The 18,465-nt window shown below is 44.2% G+C and overlaps 1 protein-coding gene across 1 annotated transcript; it reads left to right on the top strand.

Annotated features, from left to right (window-relative positions):
• The first annotated feature begins 56 nt into the window (after nucleotides 1–56).
• Nucleotides 57–16,708, top strand: LOC310746085 (solute carrier family 22 member 13-like). Its single transcript, XM_083579795.1, has 11 exons — nucleotides 57–598; nucleotides 1,672–2,089; nucleotides 5,098–5,201; nucleotides 6,168–6,322; nucleotides 8,086–8,254; nucleotides 9,569–9,689; nucleotides 10,780–10,874; nucleotides 11,946–12,160; nucleotides 13,454–13,562; nucleotides 14,560–14,769; nucleotides 16,344–16,708. The coding sequence occupies exons 2-11, from the start codon at nucleotides 1,718–1,720 to the stop codon at nucleotides 16,435–16,437; spliced, it is 1,644 nt and encodes a 547-aa protein (XP_083435921.1). The 5' UTR covers nucleotides 57–598; nucleotides 1,672–1,717; the 3' UTR covers nucleotides 16,438–16,708.
• Nucleotides 16,709–18,465: the final 1,757 nt, after the last annotated feature.

Genomic DNA, 18,465 nt, shown 5'->3' with positions numbered 1-18,465 from the left:
TATTTTTATTGAAGGGTTTTCTGAACATACAAATAACAAATATCAACATAAGACAGAATCATAGTACTTTTGCTGTTCACTGTGAAACCCAGTAGATTAAGCCATAGGTCTTCATGGGTTGATGGGGGTAATTATGGTATGACTACACCTGTTAACATACGAAATAACTAAAAACAAAAAGGTGTCAGAGCCATCTGTTTTTACATTCCTGTTGATTTTTCAGCTAAATCAATTTGCCAAATGTTTGTGTGCCACCTGGATAATGTTAACCTGAGACCAGTTTTCAAGTGCTCGCTTATCAGCTAATGAGCCGCCACCATCAAAAATCTACTTAAGTCCTTGTAAGGAACATCAGCATTTTTTATTATAGAATAGGAGCAACGAAGCTAGTTGAGGTGTACTCTGAAGCTTGCAACGTACTTACTATGTTACTAGTCTCTGCAAATGGTGTTTGCCGGAACTGATATATTATGGTGCGGTTCCACCATATATGATCCTTAAAGTCATCTATTTACTTCAGCTGCCTTGTCAAACTTGTGCTGCCAAAACTGGTACCTCTCTAACTCTGGGTTTCTCCAGTTTTCAACAAGATTGCCTGGTAAGCACAACTTAAGGTAAAGGTAAAGGTAAAGGGACCCCTGACCATTAGGTCCAGTCGTGGCCGATTCTTGGGTTGTGGTGCTCATCTTGCTTTATTGACCGAGGGAGCTGGCGTACAGCTTCCGGGTCATGTGGCCAGCATGACTAAGCCACTTCTGGCGAACCAGAGCAGCTCATGGAAACGCCGTTTACCTTCCTGCCAGTGTGGTACCTATTTATCTACTTGCACTTTGACATGCTTTTGAACTTCTAGGTTGGCAGGAAAGCACCACTTAGCTGGTCCATTTTACACTTCAGGCAAAACAGGGCTTTTGGGGGTGTTTATGGACTCAGGAGAATACATATGGAATTTATTTAAAAAGGGAAAAAATGTCTAACAACTCCCCCATTTCAGACTAAAAGCATTCATGTTCAGTGTCGGATGCAGACCTTGGTTTGTTTAGAAAAATATAAAGGAACAGGCCCCGACTCTTTCCTCAGGGTCTTTAGGTTTCTTGTCCTTCCTTCTCCTCTCTCCATTTATAGCAAGCTCAGATAGACTCCAGGCTGTCAGCTGCTAGGCTGAACAGAGTGGACGCTGGACCAAATGCAAGCCAGCAAGAAAGACTTGAGGCCAACACCCCTCGCTCATTTTTGCCCTGCAGCAAACAATCTTTAAATGGCCCCCTCTTGTTACTATAACTCATCTAAGGTTGCATACCTGCACAACGTACATTTAAAGCACAGTCTCTCCCATCACCCCAAGAACCCTGGGTAATGTTGTTTGTTAAATGTGCTGGGGATTTTAGCATTATTATGGGTAAACTACAGTTCCCACGATCCTTTGCAGTGTTCTAAATGTTTGGTGTGGACTCAGCCATACATAGCCTCGAGGCTCACTTTCTTTTTAATTGGAGGAAATACTAAAGTCAAAGGAACACCAGGACTGAATAAGAAGAGAACAATCAGAAAGAAAGTATAGCCTCGGCAGTAGCTGTGATAGGATATATTCCTTAAGTTTATCCGATGCCAAAGCCTGATTAATTATTCACTTAATCTATAGCCATGATTGTGTTTAAACATTAATTTCAGTCCCCAGGTGTGAGAACCATGCAGACCGGCTGCCAAAGATCCCAGAATGATCAGATTTGGAGACATCTTGAAGGTGATCGGAGAATTCGGCAGGTTTCAGAAATGGCTGGTGGTGCTGAACTGCATCCCCAATTTCCTAATTCCCTTTCACGTGTTCGGACAAGTCTTCATTGTCATGGACGTGCCTCACCACTGCAACACGAACTGGATCCTGAATATTACCCAAAACCTGACTCAAGAGCAGCAGCTGAACTTGACCATTCCCAGGAAACCAGATGGCTCTTTTGAGGAATGCTCCATGTTTACTCCTGTGGAAGGCGATATCGATTCAATAATAAAAGACGGACGAAATTCCACGGAAGCCTGCCGAGATGGCTGGGTGTACCCCACAGATCCAAAGCCGTCGTTGCTGACAGAGGTATTTTACAGCCCTTGTTAAATAATTTGGTTCTGACTCTTCTGAAGGGTGTGTCCATGCGCGCACATCACTTGATAACCATACTAGACAACTCTAAAGTGATTTCATTGGTGCTGTCCCTACAACGAAAAACCTGGTTAGGGGAATGGACAGGTCAGGGAATGCTTTTTTTAAAAAGCCAGTGAAGTCGGGTTTAAAAAGAAGAGACCATTACAGTTTAAGGATTATGAAATTTATATTAATTCTCTATGTAAGGCGTGACTGATGGTACTTTCACTATGGCTAATTATGTCCTTTTTTGTTGTGCGTTGAGCAAACAAACAAACAAATGAATGAATGAAAAGAAAAAAAGCCAGTGAGCCTATGATAAAGTACCAAAATGTGGATAGATTAGTGGCATTCCTCTTCTTTTAATCCAGATGTTACATATCATGGGATAGTTATCCTGAAGCTCTTTGATGTTGAAGCCTTGTTGAATGATGTGCTTATTTAATTCCCATTCTTACTTTTCTAATCTGATTTCTGCAAGTATGAAACTCCACTGTCTGGGAGATAATAAATTATTATTATTATTATTATTATTAACCAGATTTTGAATCAGGGAAACAATTCAAGCAGTCCAGAGAGAGAGAAAGAGAGAGACGAAAAGACGTCATATAGTCATTCCAGAACTTTACAGCAATGGATGTCAATAGTCCATGTTTCTTAAAGATAATTGCTTGTTAATTGTCTAGGTCTCAGTTGATAACTTTTAAAGAAATTAATGGCTTCAGCCTGCATTCCTCAAGTATACTTTGTAGTTGTAGGAATTCTCCCTGCTTCCGGTTTCCCTGGTTTCCATTTTGTGAGGGAAACTCAGCATTAATGAGGTAAAAAAATAACAAGGCGCGAACGTTTAAACCGCTGTGTGATCTTTTTTGGTTAGGATACAGTTTTTATACCATGGTAATAAGGATTACTTTTAATAAGGAGATTATGCCAGATCGCAAATTTTAGGCCTTGTAGGTCATGAGGAAGTCCTCTAACCATTTTGACACCTCCGTGAGGTAACGAGAAAGTTTTATTAATTTTTCTCTAATTCCCACGTGAGATAAATTTGGAATATTAGAGGCAGAAATGTCCTGTTTTCAGAGGCTCTCCTAAAAGCTACTAGCAAATGTTAATCTGTTTGTTTATGAAGATAATTCCATGTCACTTTTCATTTTTTCCCCTCCCCCCCGCAGCATTTTATTTATTTATTAAAGTTCTTATGTTACATTGGTAAACATTATCATATTACATTACAAGGCTTATTATACTATAAATTTCAACATGTATACAAAGTTTATATACTAAAAGGGGAAAAAAAGAAAAAAGGGACAAAAAACTATTCCAAAATCACATATGTACCAACACTTTGGACTTCCTGTCTATCCCGTTGTATATTCCTTTTTTACAAATGAATGTACTCTTATTATTGTATATTTCTTTCCATTTTATCTAATACATTCCTATATCAATATATATCCTTGGTCTTATTTCTCAACTCAGTCTTTCTCCAACGTCAATCAAATGGCAGCATGGATAGTGCACCTTTATTTTTGAACATATATGTTATATCTATCCCACTTTTCCATAAATTTTTGTTTTGAGTTGCCTCTCAGGCTATTTGTCAACTGTGCCGCTTCAGCAAATTCTTGTAGCTTGTTATGCCAATCCGTTATTGTCCATGTCACTTTTCAAGTGAGCCTCGCAAGGCAGTTTACATAGGAATATGCATACATTAGCACTCTGTTAAAAAACAGCAAAAAATTGGGAGACTTTTTAAAAACTAGAAATCGCCTTCCCTCAGGGAAGATGATGTTTCAGTAGTCAGATTTGGTGGCAGTTAGGGGAGGGAGAGATCATCTGAGCTGGAACAAGATGGCGGCTCTTCTGTCTCTCCTCTCCACAGGGGACAATTCTTTTTGAGCATTCTGGAATTTTCCCCAAAGAGGGGATTATTATTATTATTAGTAGTAGTAGTATTATCTTGCCCTCCTTCCCAAAGGAGCCCAGGATGGCGAATAACAAATCAATAATTTTTTTAAAAAGGGGAAAAAACCACACACACACCAAATACTCTCAAAGTTGCGAAAAACAATGTCTTTCCACCACCGAATGCCTGGAGCTAACGGGAATGTTTTAAAATTCTGCCCCGTGGAAGAAATTCCAAGATTATTTGGTTAAATATGTTAAGATGAATTAAATAGAACTACTTGCGAGTATCAGATTGGCCTAGGATATAAATATGTGATGTTGTAGAATACTATGGATATAAGTCAAAATGAAAAGAAAGAAGGAGGTTAATGGACTAAGTAAATTTTATGTGAAAGTAGTCATGGAAAACTGCTACAATGATTTATATGGAAACTCAGCCAGGGGGATTCGAGGAAGTCACCCAAGAATGATAACAAAAGTGGAATTTCTACAGTTAGGATATATGTTTGTTTGTTTGTTTGTTAGTGTCTTATTTTCAATTCAATTCAATTTATTTATTTACGGCTATTAGCCCATAAAATATGTACAAACATAAAAACACAGGGACATAAAAACAGATATATCTGACAACAGAAGGTGAACACGATGCAAGGGTGGGTCATTGAGCATTGTCTTATTTTTATGTTTGTGGATATGTCTGTTATAAATTTGGAAAACTAATAAAAATTTTTTGGAAAAAAATAATAATTATGCCTCAGCACTAATAATGAGGGTGAGGAGATTCACCTCACCAGGGAAGATATTCTTGTAAGTGAGGGGACTTGACCAAAGTGGGGTAAAATTTGAGTCCACCTTTCAGCATAAGGTCCAGGGCGGGTTACAGCAATAAAATGGTATACATTATGAAAGCAAGTGAAACAGTTAATTTTTTTAAAAGAGCAGGCTAATACTATTCAAACAAAACCAGAAACAGTGTAGATTTGTGATATACTGTACACAATGCTGTGTCAGGAGAGGGAAGTACAAGGATTTTTCTTCTTTTCCTTTAGTTCAACTTGGTCTGTGACCGAAATAACTTAAAAGACATCTCTCAATCTATTTACATGGCGGGTGGCCTTGTGGGAGCCCTGGTCCTTGGCCCGCTGAGCGACTTGTAAGTATAACTTTGAGATGTCGTGGAGAAGCTGAGAGAAAATGGCCACTCCATTTTCAGGAGGTGGAGAGGCTTTTCTGCAATCCTCATCGGAAGCCCTTTTTTCGTGCGCCTCCTCATTGAGAAGCCCGGAGGGTGGCAACACGAGAACGGGGCCTTTTCTGTGGTGGCTCCCTGTTTGTGGAAAGCGCTCCCCAGGGAGGCTCACCTGGTGCCTTAATTATATATTTTTAGGCGCAAGGAGAAAACAGGCCGTTGGGAAGGGGGCGGGTGGGTCATGGTTTTGATGTTTTGTTTTTAATCATTTGCTTGTTTTTTATCCTGTATTTTATGCTGTGAACTGCCCTGAGATCTTACGATATAAATCATCATCATCCCCACAAGAACTCTGGGCTTATCCTCACTTCCTCTTGTCCCCCTGCTTTCCTCCCCCTGCTCTTTGTAGCACTCAGTCGGAGCAAACGGCAATTTGGGTTTCCCCTGAAGCACCATTTGTTCCAATCTGTGACTAAAGAGCGGTTTTTCCCTTGGAAAGGAGCAGGGCAAGGGGGAAACCACTCAGACCTGTGGTTTCTAGGCACGGTATAGGCAGAAGTAAGGATAAGCCCTCTGTGAGGTAGGCTCCCTTTTGCAGATTGACCCATCTTGTATTGACCCATCGCATCCTGGTCACTGTCTCTTCGAGCTCCTGCCGTCGGGACGGAGATACAGGACGATGAAGACAAGAACGAGCCGTCTTAAGAACAGCTTCTTCTCCAGAGCGATCTCGGCCCTGAATGGGAAGCCCGGACTTTGAAAGTCATCTAATCTTCCTTGCTGTACTATACTGTATTGTTTTAATTAGTGTTTTTATGGAGCAGTCAAGTAATTTCGTTGTCCCTGAGAGGGGGCAATGACAATAAAGATGATATTATTATTATTATTATTATTATTATTATTATTATTATTATTATTTCCCTCCTCCAGCACTGGAAGTCACATGATGATCCTGCTCAGCCTCTTTCTCATGGGCTCCTTTGGTGTTGGGGCAGGATTTTCTCCAAATTTCTACGTCTACATCGCCCTGAGATTCATCGTGGGCGCCGCTTTTGCTGGGATCAGCATCAGCATGTCAGCTTTAAGTGAGACACTTCCGCTTCTCTGGGGAGGTTTAGGCCTTGCTGTCAAAAGAATCACACTCCATCTTTCCACAACTGGTATCCTCCAGATGTTTTGCACTAAACACAGTTTTGCTGGCTGGGGGGCAGTGCAAGTTATAGCCCAAAACATCTGTAGGGCATCAGGTTGGGGGCACTGCCTTACTCTACCCAACCTGCATAACTTGCTTTTTATGAATATATTGCCCTCCCCAAATACAGTGGATGCTCAGGTTGTGAACGTGATCCGTGCTGGAGGCATGTTCGCAACCTGCAGCGCTGCGCCTGCGCAGGTCGCAATTCGGCGCTTCTGTGCATGCACAAAGCGCGATTTAGTGGTTCTGCGCTTGCGCGAGTGCCAAAACCCGGAAGTAACCCGTTCCGGTATTTCCGGGTTTGGCGCAGTGCACAACCTGAAAACACGCAACCTGAAGCGTCTGTAACCCGAGATATGACTGTAGAAATATTTTCTCTCAAGGTAACATTGCTTAAAGGTGAATGTTGAGGTACAGTGCCGGATGTATGTATAAGGTAAACAAGCTATAGCTTAGGGCCCCACTCTCTTGGGAGCCCCCAAAAAATTTAAAGGAAAAAAACCTGGATGTACAGTTCCAAAATATAAGATAAAAAACAAATAAAATAAAACCTACATACAGCAACAGTGTTTTGTGTTGTGTAGGCTCCTATGATGTAAGTCATGGGCCCCGCCTGCTAGCCTGCTCCCTAAAATATCACTGGTTTGCTCATTTCTATATATAGGGTGCCTACATTCTGCATGTGCAAATGGCTTTAGATAACGGTTAGGTTCATAAATTACCATTTAGCATATATTCAACACAAAAAACAGCTACAATTTGTTGTTGACAAAGGACAGCTGGACATATAAAGGGCCCCATTATCTTCAGTAGCTTAGGGCCTCCTCGAACCTAAATCTGGCCCTGTTGAGGTACAGTGTCATTGTTCTGTACAGAAGCATCCCAACCATGAAATGAGATGCAGAGACGGCCCACTTGTTTGAGACACTTTAGGAGCCAATTTGCAAGGGGACTGAGGTAGGGTAAAGACTGTTTGGGGGACAGATGGAGCCTAGTGTGTCTGGTGGGTGGAAAGCACAACACCTGCCTAGTTAAGGAAAGAGCCAGGCTGTGCCAGGCACATCAGGTGAAGTCTGATGGACATGATTTGTGTGTTTGTGTAAATGTGTGTCTCAAACTGGGGACCCAATCCAAATAATCAGTAACTGCTGCAAGTGTTCCGGCCTCCTCCTTGACATCATCACATTAATCCACCATTATTTAATAATAATAATAATAATAATAATAATAATAATAATAATAATAATAATAATAATATTCAATTCAAAATCCTTTATTAGGCATAGCACACCACACATTATCAAACAAACATCATATACAGACTGTATAAAATACCGGCTCAGCGAACACAATTTATCCCAGTCCTATTCTTAACTCCAAAAAATAAATCGATGTACATAGATAATATAATACAACACAGCAACATCACCTACCATTAAGAACCACTAAGTCTCTCTATCATGGCTCTCTATCTCTATTATTTATACCCCGCCCATCTGGCTGGGTTTCCCCAGCCACTCTGGGCAGCTTCCAACAAAATACAATAACCTAATAATAAAGCCGGGCGGTTAAATGATTTCATTTTTTTTAATGTGAGTGGTTGACAATGGTAAGGTCTTTTCCTGATACTGATTGTAACTTGAACCCTTTTAGCTTCGGAGTGGGTTGGGCCTTCCTATCGCCCGCTTGCGATGATCATCAGCTACTGCTTCCAAGGCGTTGGGCAGATGGCCTTGGCTGGTTTGGCATACTCGGTCCGTGACTGGAGGAACTACCAGTTTGCTGGCTCAGCTCCAGCATTCGCCCTCTTTTTTTATATATGGTGAGTGTGCACAAGAACCAGAAATGGGGCTGTGTGTAAAACAATACAGCATACTATATCATTAAGAGTAACAGTAGCATAGGCTCATAACCACCCTGTCTTTTAAGATCCGTCATATTTTATGATCTGCCAGCGACCAAGATAAAGCTCTATTTAGCTTGGGACCAAAATACTTGAAGGAGTACCTCTCACCCAAGCTGCCCCTGAGTTAAGATCTGAGAGAAAAGATATGAATGCCTGTGGACCCACTAGTGTGGGTGATCAACAAAACAATTGGCTGGATGCTTATATTCAAAACATGGGGCTTTGTACACTCTCCTGCAGGGAGAGAGCAGCAGCAGCAGCAGCAGCAGAGACTGAACTCGCATTAGGAATATAGGTTGTTATGCCGTTTTTTATGCCTTTCAGCTGTACACAACAGTTGACCTCTTCCTACCCCTCTTGCAATGAGCAGATCACACACTGTTAAGTAAGTTTTAAAATATTTACTTACAGATTCAAGGTCTCAGTCGTGCGTTGTTCCATACAGCAGCAAGGATAACACAGGCAAAATGCTCTTAGGTAGAAAATACAGAATATAGTTCCAAACACATGCTGTAAGATTGGGAGCAAGCTTCCACACATATCCTCCTTCATTGGTTATATGATGCAGAGGCATCACTTCCTCTTTGGACTGAGACCTGAGTCTGTCTAGGAATACAACTCTATGGTCCTTAACCCCTTCATGTACTAACTAGCAGTTAGGGTTGGCTGCGATCTCCCACAGGTTTATTGCGGGAATGCCTTTTGGTTGTACTGCAACTGAATGAGAACTGTTGTGCCCAGGAGACTAGTTCATTAAGGTGAATGGGGCACATCCCCAGCAATTTCAATCTGCCCTCAGATGGCTCCCACTTAAGGCCTTCTTTCTTACAAGATGACACTGCCTGCCAGATTCTTAGTCTCAGTGTTATCCTTGCATCAGGGAGGAGAATGAGGATACAGGACTCATCCAGACTTGCCCTTGCCCTGCTGTTTCCCCCCTGGGAAACTCTATTTTTTACCACTGAATCAAAGCAAACATCAAGGGACTTTTCTCCTGATTGACATTTGCTCCGATTTATTCCTAAAGAGCGGATTTTCCATGGGGAAATAGCGGGACAAGGGCAAAGCTGCCTGGAAGGCATGGGACAAACAGGAAGCAGCAGACAAGCAGAAGTGTGGAGAAGCCCACAACTAGAATTAGTTGGCCCTGCCCTTCCATTGGCTCTTGCTCCACCTACTGTTGGTTTCATTGACTCCCACCCATGCTTCACAAACTCTTGTCTTTTTCAGGGTTCTTCCCAAGTCTGCGCGATGGCTTCTGACGAAAGGGAAGGTCGAGGAAGCCAAAAAGGTGCTTCGAAAGGCCGCTTCCGTTAACAAACGAACCGTCTCAGAAGAACTACTCAACCAGGTAGCAAAGCCTGGGATTTCTATTGCTCCTTTTCTGGAAATGTCTGGGGAGGATATTGAGGGAAAGCGGCATAGAAACACAATAAAGGTAAAGGGGGTAAAGGGACCCCTGACCATTATGTCCAGTCGTGGCTGACTCTGGGGTTGCGGCGCTCATCTCGCTTTATTGGCTGAGGGAGCCGGCGTACAGCTTCCGGGTCATGTGGCCAGCATGACTAAGCCGCTTCTGGCGAACCAGAGCAGCGCATGGAAACGCTGTTTACCTTCCCACCAGAGCAGTACCTATTTATCTACTTGCACTTTGACGTGCTTTTGAACTGCTAGGTTGGCAGGAGCAGGGACTGAGCAACGGGAGCTCACCCCGTCATAGGAATTCGAACCGCCGACCTTCTGATCGGCAAGTCCTAGGCTCTGTGGTTTAACCCACAGCGCCACCCACGTCCCCAGAAACACAATAGATCATATCAATCCAAAACTCTAGTCTCTCATGCTGCATTAGAATTTTTTTTTTAAATCTGTTGCATATCCACCTCAAGCATTCCTTATTAAGCTGTTAGCCTGTCCCTCCAAACTCATTTTGTTTTATTTACAACAAAATGTATATCCATTCCCACCCTTCCTCCAAGGAGGTAAGGAGGACAGCTTACACCGTGTGTGAAACATTCTCCAGATGTTGTGCAACTGCAGCTCCCATCACCCTCAGTGAGCATAACCAAGGCTGGGGAATCCCGTGCGTTACAGTTCAAAAACACCTGGAGGACCACAGGTCCCCTACATTTGGCTTACATCATTCCCCATTCCCTGCTTTAGCCTCCTTATAGGCCTGTGAGATTTGGGCAGGGGGAGAGATGAGTCAAAGTACACCCAGTGAGTTTTGTGGCTGAGTGGAATCTCTCCAGTCTTAGTTCAACTTGCTAACCCACCTGGCACACTGGCTGTTTTGAACTAAAACTCACATCAGGCCAAGCCAGCACAGCTGCCCTGGCAGATGGGTCTGATGGGAGTTGTAGTTCAAAGCCACTGGAGGGCACCAGGTTGGGGAAAACTGTCCTTTGATGTTATGTGTCTCTCTTGTCTTGCACATTTTGAAGCTGGCTCCAGAAGAGAAGGTGAAATCTGGGAATATTCTGGATCTTTGCAAGAATCCGCGTCTAAGGATTTTGACTTTAATCATGGTCGTAGTCTGGTAAGAATTCTGAAGTACATTAATTCAGCAACCAATATATAATATGCAAGTGGCTTCAGTTTTGTGTGTGGAAAGAGATCAGTTGTTTCTACTTCCTTGTTATTGTTTCTTCATGTATAAAATGAGCACAACCAGCAACTTATGGCTAAACCTTTGACCTCTGTATTGTCCAAGGCAGGACTTTTCTCTTACCCTTGGTTGCTACACTGAGAATTAATTTTTATTAATTAAAATATTTTAATGTCACACTTCCAGGGTGGCTGTCAATGAAAGTATAGCACACACGCTGCAAATACCAAGAGCTGTCAAATAAACAAAAGAGCGGTAAGCAGCAAGGAAAACACAAAAATCAGCGGGATGGGTGGAATGAAAACCATACCCACTTGTCAAACAAAGGTCTTTGCCAGGTGCCAAAATGACAGCAGAGTTGCTGTCGTGCAAGCCTGCTTCTGGAATGCGTGTTCTGCAAATACGATGCCTCTGATGTGATCCTTTTTCAAGTCACCATCATTGAATGATGGTGGTCCAGGAAGAAGCACCTTGGCAAATGACTGCATGGTTCAGGCAGGGCTGTCTGACAGAATGCAGCCATTGAGATCTACATCTAGGTAGCTGCACACACAGCTACCGGTCAAATAGAACAAAGGAATGTTTGGGGCAATGGGCAAAATGCTTTTGCTGTGCCCCAGATGGATATTTTTAAGGCTGTTTTGATAAGTCTTCATGACACACATTGACACCACCTGTTTTGCTGTTGTTTCGCTATAGTTTCCAAGAGGCAGCTGTGTTAGTCCGAGGCAGCAAAAAAGAGAAGAGTTGGTTTCTTCAGAGACTTCAAACGCTGCCTATAAAGTTTCACAGCCATGCGGACTAGGATTTAAAATGATGATTTGGACTCTGAGGAAGCTGAATTCTGCGTCCAGTTCTGGGGCATTGCAGAACTGCATCACATGCAGCACCCTGGTTCTAACCAGCACTGAAGTTGAGCGATGGGGCTGGTGTGAGCCAGGAATTAAAATGAACAATAGCAATAAATGCAGAATGAACGGTAATTTCTTGCTTGGTTCTCAGGTTTGCAGACAGTCTTGTGTATTATGGAGTGAGCCACCAGGTTGGGGATTTTGGCTTGGACATCTACATGACCCAGCTTGTGTTTGGAGCTGTGGAAATACCATCTCGAGCCTCCTGTATCTTCCTCCTCCAGTGGATGGGAAGGAAAAAATGCCAGGCTGCTTGGCTTTTCCTAGGTGGAGTCATGTGCTTGATCATTCCTGCTATTCCAACAGGTAAAAAAGCCACTTGAGGGAGAAAACCTGGAAGGCAAGCTGCAAGGCAGACAAGGGAAACCTGCAGCTCTCCAGATGTTGCTGGATTTCAACTCCAATCATCCCTGAGCATTGGCCATCTTGGCTGGGGATGATGGGAGTTGAAGTTCAACATCTGGCGAGCCACAGGTTCCCCATCCCTAATGTAAGAAGTGACCCACAGACCCCTGGCTATACAGAGCTGCTTCAGAAGGACACAGATGTGCCTGTATATTCTCAGAACTTGTCTTGTGTTTGTGCAGAGAGGACACAACAGGCAAGCACTGTTGGAGTTAAAGGGAGCTGTAAGGCCTGAGCCCTGGGTCTTTTGCACTGGGGACCTGATCTTCTGCCCCTTCTTTTTTGAACCATTTTTTAATAATAAGGGGGGGGGGGACACGTTCCTTTCCTCATTTCTGTCCTCCCGCTTCCTCCTTTCCACTGAGATCCTCAAGCGACTAAGTTCTGAAAAACGAACAGGCCACAGGTTTGCATAATTACATCTGCCAGTATATAGGTATGCTTGCAAATCTAGAAGCAGTTACTAAAATTTAAATAGAAACCCATGCCCTCCAACATTTCTCCAATGAAAATAGGAACATCCAGTGCCTTTTTTTTTCTTTAAAAAAATGTTCAGGGGTACTCTCATTTTCCTACTCATATTGAAATACTGCCCCTCAACGAGGCCAAAGTTAGAATCACAAAATATTTAGGGGTATGCGTCCTCCTGCGTCCCCCGAGAAGAAAAGCACTGGGAACATTCCAAGGAAAAGCATGACATTCCGGGAAAATAGGGACATTTGGAGGGTCTGGAAATCTTAACAGGGGAAGACTGTGAGAAAGTGACCTGAAATGTGGACTATATACAGAAATAAAAATAAATAAAAGTAAATGATGGCTTAGCATTATGTGGTGACACAGCAATCTCTAGCCCAGTATTAGCAACTGATGGCATCTCTCCAGGTCACAGAAGAGGTTCTTCTGCATCACTTCCTACACCACTAGATTCTCCAAAATGGAGAAATTGAACCTGAGAGCTTCTACAAGCAAAGCAAGTGCTCTAATACTGCCAGTCTTCTCTCCAAATGGGCCCCAGAAACCATTCTAGCTACCTACCCATAGATTTGTGGTGACAATATTTCCGGATTTCTGTAGGACCACAGGTGACATTTCAGAACAGGATTAGACATTTTGCTAGGCCTGTGGTCTTTCAACAATGCCTTACCTTGATTTTTTGTGGTCTAGTTTCTAACTTCACTGCCTGTCTTTGCCCAGACTTCCCTGTGATTGTGACGGTGCTGGCTGTTATTGGCAAGTCTGCATTGGCTGCCTCCTTTTCAACCACCTATGTGTTTTCTGCTGAAATCTTTCCCACAGTTATCAGGTGAGGATCTCTTGGGTATAGGGGCTTAGAAAATGAATTTCCACTTTCAGCTTTACCTGGGCAGTTTTGTCCACAGGTATAATGACAACAAAGAGGGCTTTACTCTGTACATTTTGCATAAGAACTATCTTTTATTCTATGTAACAAAGAATTCTAGTAGATTTGACTGTGGTTTTACTGTATATGTAGTGGTTCTTGGTGCTTTTGGATGATGCCCATGGCCTTCTGGCTTGTACAATAAAAAGTTTATGATGAAAGTTTGTGACGATGGTATCGTTTAACTGGAGGTATAAGCAAAAGATTCAAGTGCCTGAACTCTGGGGTCTTCAGTGTACAAAGCATATTCTGAAAATTCTGAGATATGAATCCTCCACATATTGTGCTATAAATTAGTGCAGGACATTGGCAGTATAGCTTGTCAATTTTGTGTTGGACCTGACCCCAATGCTCTTCTGAAGCAAAATAAAGGGCAGCATTGTGTTGTGCCCCAAGATATGACTCAGCCCAAGGAAGGTAAACCCTTTTACCAAAATGCTTGCCCGAGAGAGCAGTTAGCAATGAAATGAATGAGCCCAATTTTAGGCATGTTCATTGATTTCAGTGAGTCTGTTCTGAGTAAAGCATAGTTGAACACCATCCAATGTACACAGCTACATATATTCATGAAAACAACATATTTTAAATGCATTGCGTTTGGCAAAACTGATTGCAAAGATGGGTGCAATAGGCAAAATTGCATACTTCTAATGTGTGTGATAGTGCACTAAAGTGACAAAATCATAAACTGCTGCAGAAATGTGGTGAACTGCATTTAAGACTGAAAAACCCTCAGAACATTAGAGATACCAAAACCGAGATATTTGTCCTTTCCTTCCCGTTGTGTAATTGTTTACTGCATGGTGTGGCTGATTTGCTTCTGGAAACTTGCCCCTGGCCGGGCGCATCTGTCTGCGCCTCCTCTTAGGCATCGCTCTCTGTGTTTTGCTACTTCCACCAGGCAAAGCAGTTTAGGCTTGTGCTCCACGGTTGGCAGAGTAGGCGGCATCCTTGCCCCACTGGTTGTTCTCCTGAGCAAATACCACCCTGCTATTCCCATGGTGATACTTGGAGGCACAGCTCTGTCTGCGGGAATCCTCTGCTTTTTTCTTCCTGAGACGCAGAACCAAGATCTTCAGGACGACATAGGAGACTCCCCAGCAAGCCAAAGGTGAGTTGCACGGGATTCTAGAAATATAATAAGTATATAAGTTCACAGTTTGTACATTGCATGCCCTTAGGCTGCTCCATTCTACCCCACCCCATTGTGTTATGTCCTGGTAAAACATTGCCCCTCTTTTGGGGAGAAGAAAGTCCACTGGGGACTATGGGCTTTTCTCCAGAATATAAAGGCCTAACTACATATGACATGGGTGGTGCTGTGGGTTAAACCACAGAGCCTAGGACTTGCTGATCGGAAGGTTGGCGGTTCGAATCCCCGCAACAGGGTGAGCTCCCGTTGCTTGGTCCCTGCTCCTGCCAACCTAGCAGTTCGAAAGCACATCAAAAAGTGCAAGTAGATAAATAGGTACCGCTCTGGCGGGAAGGTAAACGGCATTTCTGTGCGCTGTTCTGGTTCGCCAGAAGCAGCTTAGTCATTCTGGCCACATGACCCGGAAGCTGTTCGCCGGCTCCCTCGGCCAGTAAAGCGAGATGAGCGCCGCAACCACAGTCGGTCATGACTGGACCTAATGGTCAGGGGTCCCTTTACCTTTACCTTTACATATGACAACATTAATGATGAATGAGTTTTATGTTTTGGAAAATTTTGTACCAGGTTCCTGCCATAGTTGTTGCTGGGATTGCAGCTTAAGCTTCTCTTCCCAAGCCACAATCTTTGTGAAATTTGCCCCCCACTGAAAGCAAATTAGCTTTCAGAAAATGCTAGGGTGGCTTAAGTTAGCAATAGTGTTCAGGGGTTTGCCGACTGAGGACCAACAGGTGAGTTACACCCTCTATTGTTAGTGTGGGTGCTCCTAACTATACCTGGACAATTCCCTTGGCAATACCCCCCCCCGCCAGGATTGGCTGATTGATGAGGCTAGGCGGGAACCTCCAGGTATCCAGCTCAAGGGGGGGGGCGGCGAAGCCAACTACCTTGCCGGGGGTCTAGTAGTCCCCAGGGGGTGTGTGCGCGACCATGCAAAAGCCGCCCCCCAGTTAACGCGGGGAGCGGTCATTGGGGTAGAGAGGATTTGGTTGCCATAGAGGGGGACATTTCATGGAGGCAGAGGAGAAAACGCATTCCTCACTCCATGCACTCTGATCTTGATAACAATCCCCTTCTGTGTCTCATACTTAGTTTAAAAACACACACAAATGTGATTGCTAATTGTGGGGTGACCAGTTTCATGTAACCAACATGCTTAAGTCTAGTTAATGTGTGAAGGGGTTAACACCATAGAGTAAGCTGTCCTGCCAGGCTTAGCTATGCCATCCCCTCCAACGTCCTGCTGATTAAAATTGGAATGCTTATCATTTTGGTCTTGCTCCAGAGCAAAAAACGAGTGCCTTTTGGTCCGGTGCTCTAGCACAATATTGCTAATTTGCACAAGAGCACGGGGCCAAAAAATGGGACATTTTGGGGTCCAATCAGAAGCCAGGATGGTTTATGCTCATCCCCCATAACCACAGATGGATGACGGCTTGGAAGTCTCCAAGGAAGAGATGACAGTGGTGGAGATGAGGCTAGTGGGCGATAGAGGGCTACTTTATGTCATGTTTATTTATATTCCCTTTCATTAGGTCCAACAAGGCTGTCAACGGTAGCTTTGGAAATGGACCAGTGCAGACAGAAGATGGCCAACTGAAAGAAGCCGCCATCACTACACGCTTCTAGCAGAAATAACAAATCCACTTGGATCCAAAGGACCTTTAGCAAAGATTTCAGGGATGAGTGAATTGGTCGTTTTGATTTCTCCCAGTTTCTCATCTCTCGATATTCTAGTTCTTCACATTCCCACACCAGTTTCTTCAGTCCTCGTGAAGATTTATCAGCACTTTAGTGCAAATTTCTCCTCATACGCACATTTTTGTACACACCTTTCTCTGATACAATGCATTTTGGTATGTTGTTTTCACTAATATATGCATTTCTATGCACACTTCAATATATGCATGTTTAATCTCCGCTTGGCTGGAGAGCAGCATTTCAGTATTTAGGGAATTGCGAGTTCCAAAGGACGGCATATTGTTTCAAAAAGAGCAAACTCTGCTGGTTTTTCTTTCAGTGCAGACTGAATTGCATTCCTCTGCTCACATTAGAGCACTCAGTTCAACTCTCTAAATAACCTCAGTGGTGGAGGAAAACATGCTTTTTTTTTTCATGCTCAAGGTCCCAGGTCCAATCACCAGGTTCTCCTATTAGGGAGCTCTTTGGATGTTCTGTGCGTGCACCAAGTCACCAATTCGAAACTCTGGAGAGATGTGATTAGACATTACTGGGCTCATGGATGAGCCCATGAAATAAGGCAGCTTTGTGTGCTCATAAGACACAAACGTGGCATCAACAATATGGATTTGCTGACCCAGGTGCAGTGAAACCGCAGGAAGTTGGGGCTAAGGCATGGTGAAGCTGCAAGCATTTGGCGATAAAAAGGGCTACAACTTTCTTTATTACAGGTGTCAGCAGGTTTTGGCGCAGGCGTTAGGTGTGTGTTCAGCAGCTACTGGTTCACCAAGATGAAGAATTGCCCCATGGCATACATCAAATTAGGGATGCGGGTGGCGCTGTGGGTTAAAGCGCAGAGCCTAGGATTTGCTGATCAGAAGGTTGGCGGTACGAATCCCCACGACAGGGTGAGCTCCCGTTGCTCGGTCCCTGCTCCTGCCAACCTAGCAGTTCGAAAGCACGTCAAAGTGCAAGTAGATAAATAGGTACCGCTCTGGCGGGAAGGTAAACGGTGTTTCCATGCGCTGCTCTGGTTCGCCAGAAGCGGCTTAGTCATGCTGGCCACATGACCCGGAAGCTGTACGCTGGCTCCCTCGGCCAATAAAGCGAGATGAGCACCGCAACCCCAGAGTCGGTCACGAGTGGACCTAATGGTCAGGGGTCCTTTACCTTTACCTATACATCAAATTGGGGTGACTCTCTGTGAGCACCATCTTGGCCCACCAGCCCCTGTCTGGGCATTCAGACAGAAGCATCACCCCTGGATCTCCTTAACAGCATAGCATAGTTTTCAACCTTTTTGAATCCATAGCTCCCTTGACCACCTGCATTCTTTCTGCAGCAGCCTTGTGGGGCTCCGGTGCCCAGTTATGTCATCCCTTGCCTGCAGAGCTAGCAGTCTCTCACCCTTTTTTGAACACCTTCCCTTGTGGAGTGTTCCCTCAGCCTCCTCTCCCCTTTCCCTGGGAGTCCTCAGGGCAGCCGCTGCCACCAGCCTGGTCTCTGAGCTGACCCCTCACTTGCCCCAAAGAGAGGTGCCTCCTCACACTGCCCCACAGGGGCCTGGAAAGAGGATGCTCCCAGCCTTGGTGGCCCAACAGAGACTGGCCAAAGGTGAGCATGAGGCCAGCACTTTACCATGGGAGGCAGCTGTGGGGGCAGCTGGGTCTGCTTAGCAGAAAGGTTCCCCTTCAGCCCCAGGCACTCAGCTCCCAGGCAGGCATTGCACACAGCAAGCACAAGAAAGGTCAGTGCAAGAAAGGCCTGCCCAGACTCCCATTTGTCTGTCCATTCCCAGCAGCAAGACCTGGTTGCTTGCTTACTCCAAGGCTGCCTCAACTACTGGCAACCAGCACCCCCTGGCCAGCCCCAGAGGCACCATTCCCCTTGGGAGCTTGTATCCAGGGCTGCTGCAACAAGCAGCTGTGCAAGCCTTTGGGAGGAAGAGATGCAGGAGGACATCAGAGGAGAGAGGGA

This window comes from Podarcis filfolensis (genome assembly GCF_964270895.1).
Source record: "Podarcis filfolensis genome assembly, chromosome: 12".
In the NCBI taxonomy this organism is placed as follows: domain Eukaryota; kingdom Metazoa; phylum Chordata; class Lepidosauria; order Squamata; family Lacertidae; genus Podarcis; species Podarcis filfolensis.
The sequence above is the reverse complement of the archived record's forward strand: the minus strand, read 5'-3'. Positions and strand labels throughout refer to the sequence as shown.

Excerpts from the sequence above, each read along its gene's own strand:
- LOC310746085 (XM_083579795.1), top strand. The coding sequence starts at position 1,718 with ATGATCAGATTTGGAGACATCTTGAAGGTGATCGGAGAATTCGGCAGG. Across the intron at positions 6,323-8,085 it reads CATCAGCATGTCAGCTTTAA|CTTCGGAGTGGGTTGGGCCT; the intron begins GTGAGACACTTC and ends GAACCCTTTTAG. Across the intron at positions 9,690-10,779 it reads CAGAAGAACTACTCAACCAG|CTGGCTCCAGAAGAGAAGGT; the intron begins GTAGCAAAGCCT and ends CACATTTTGAAG.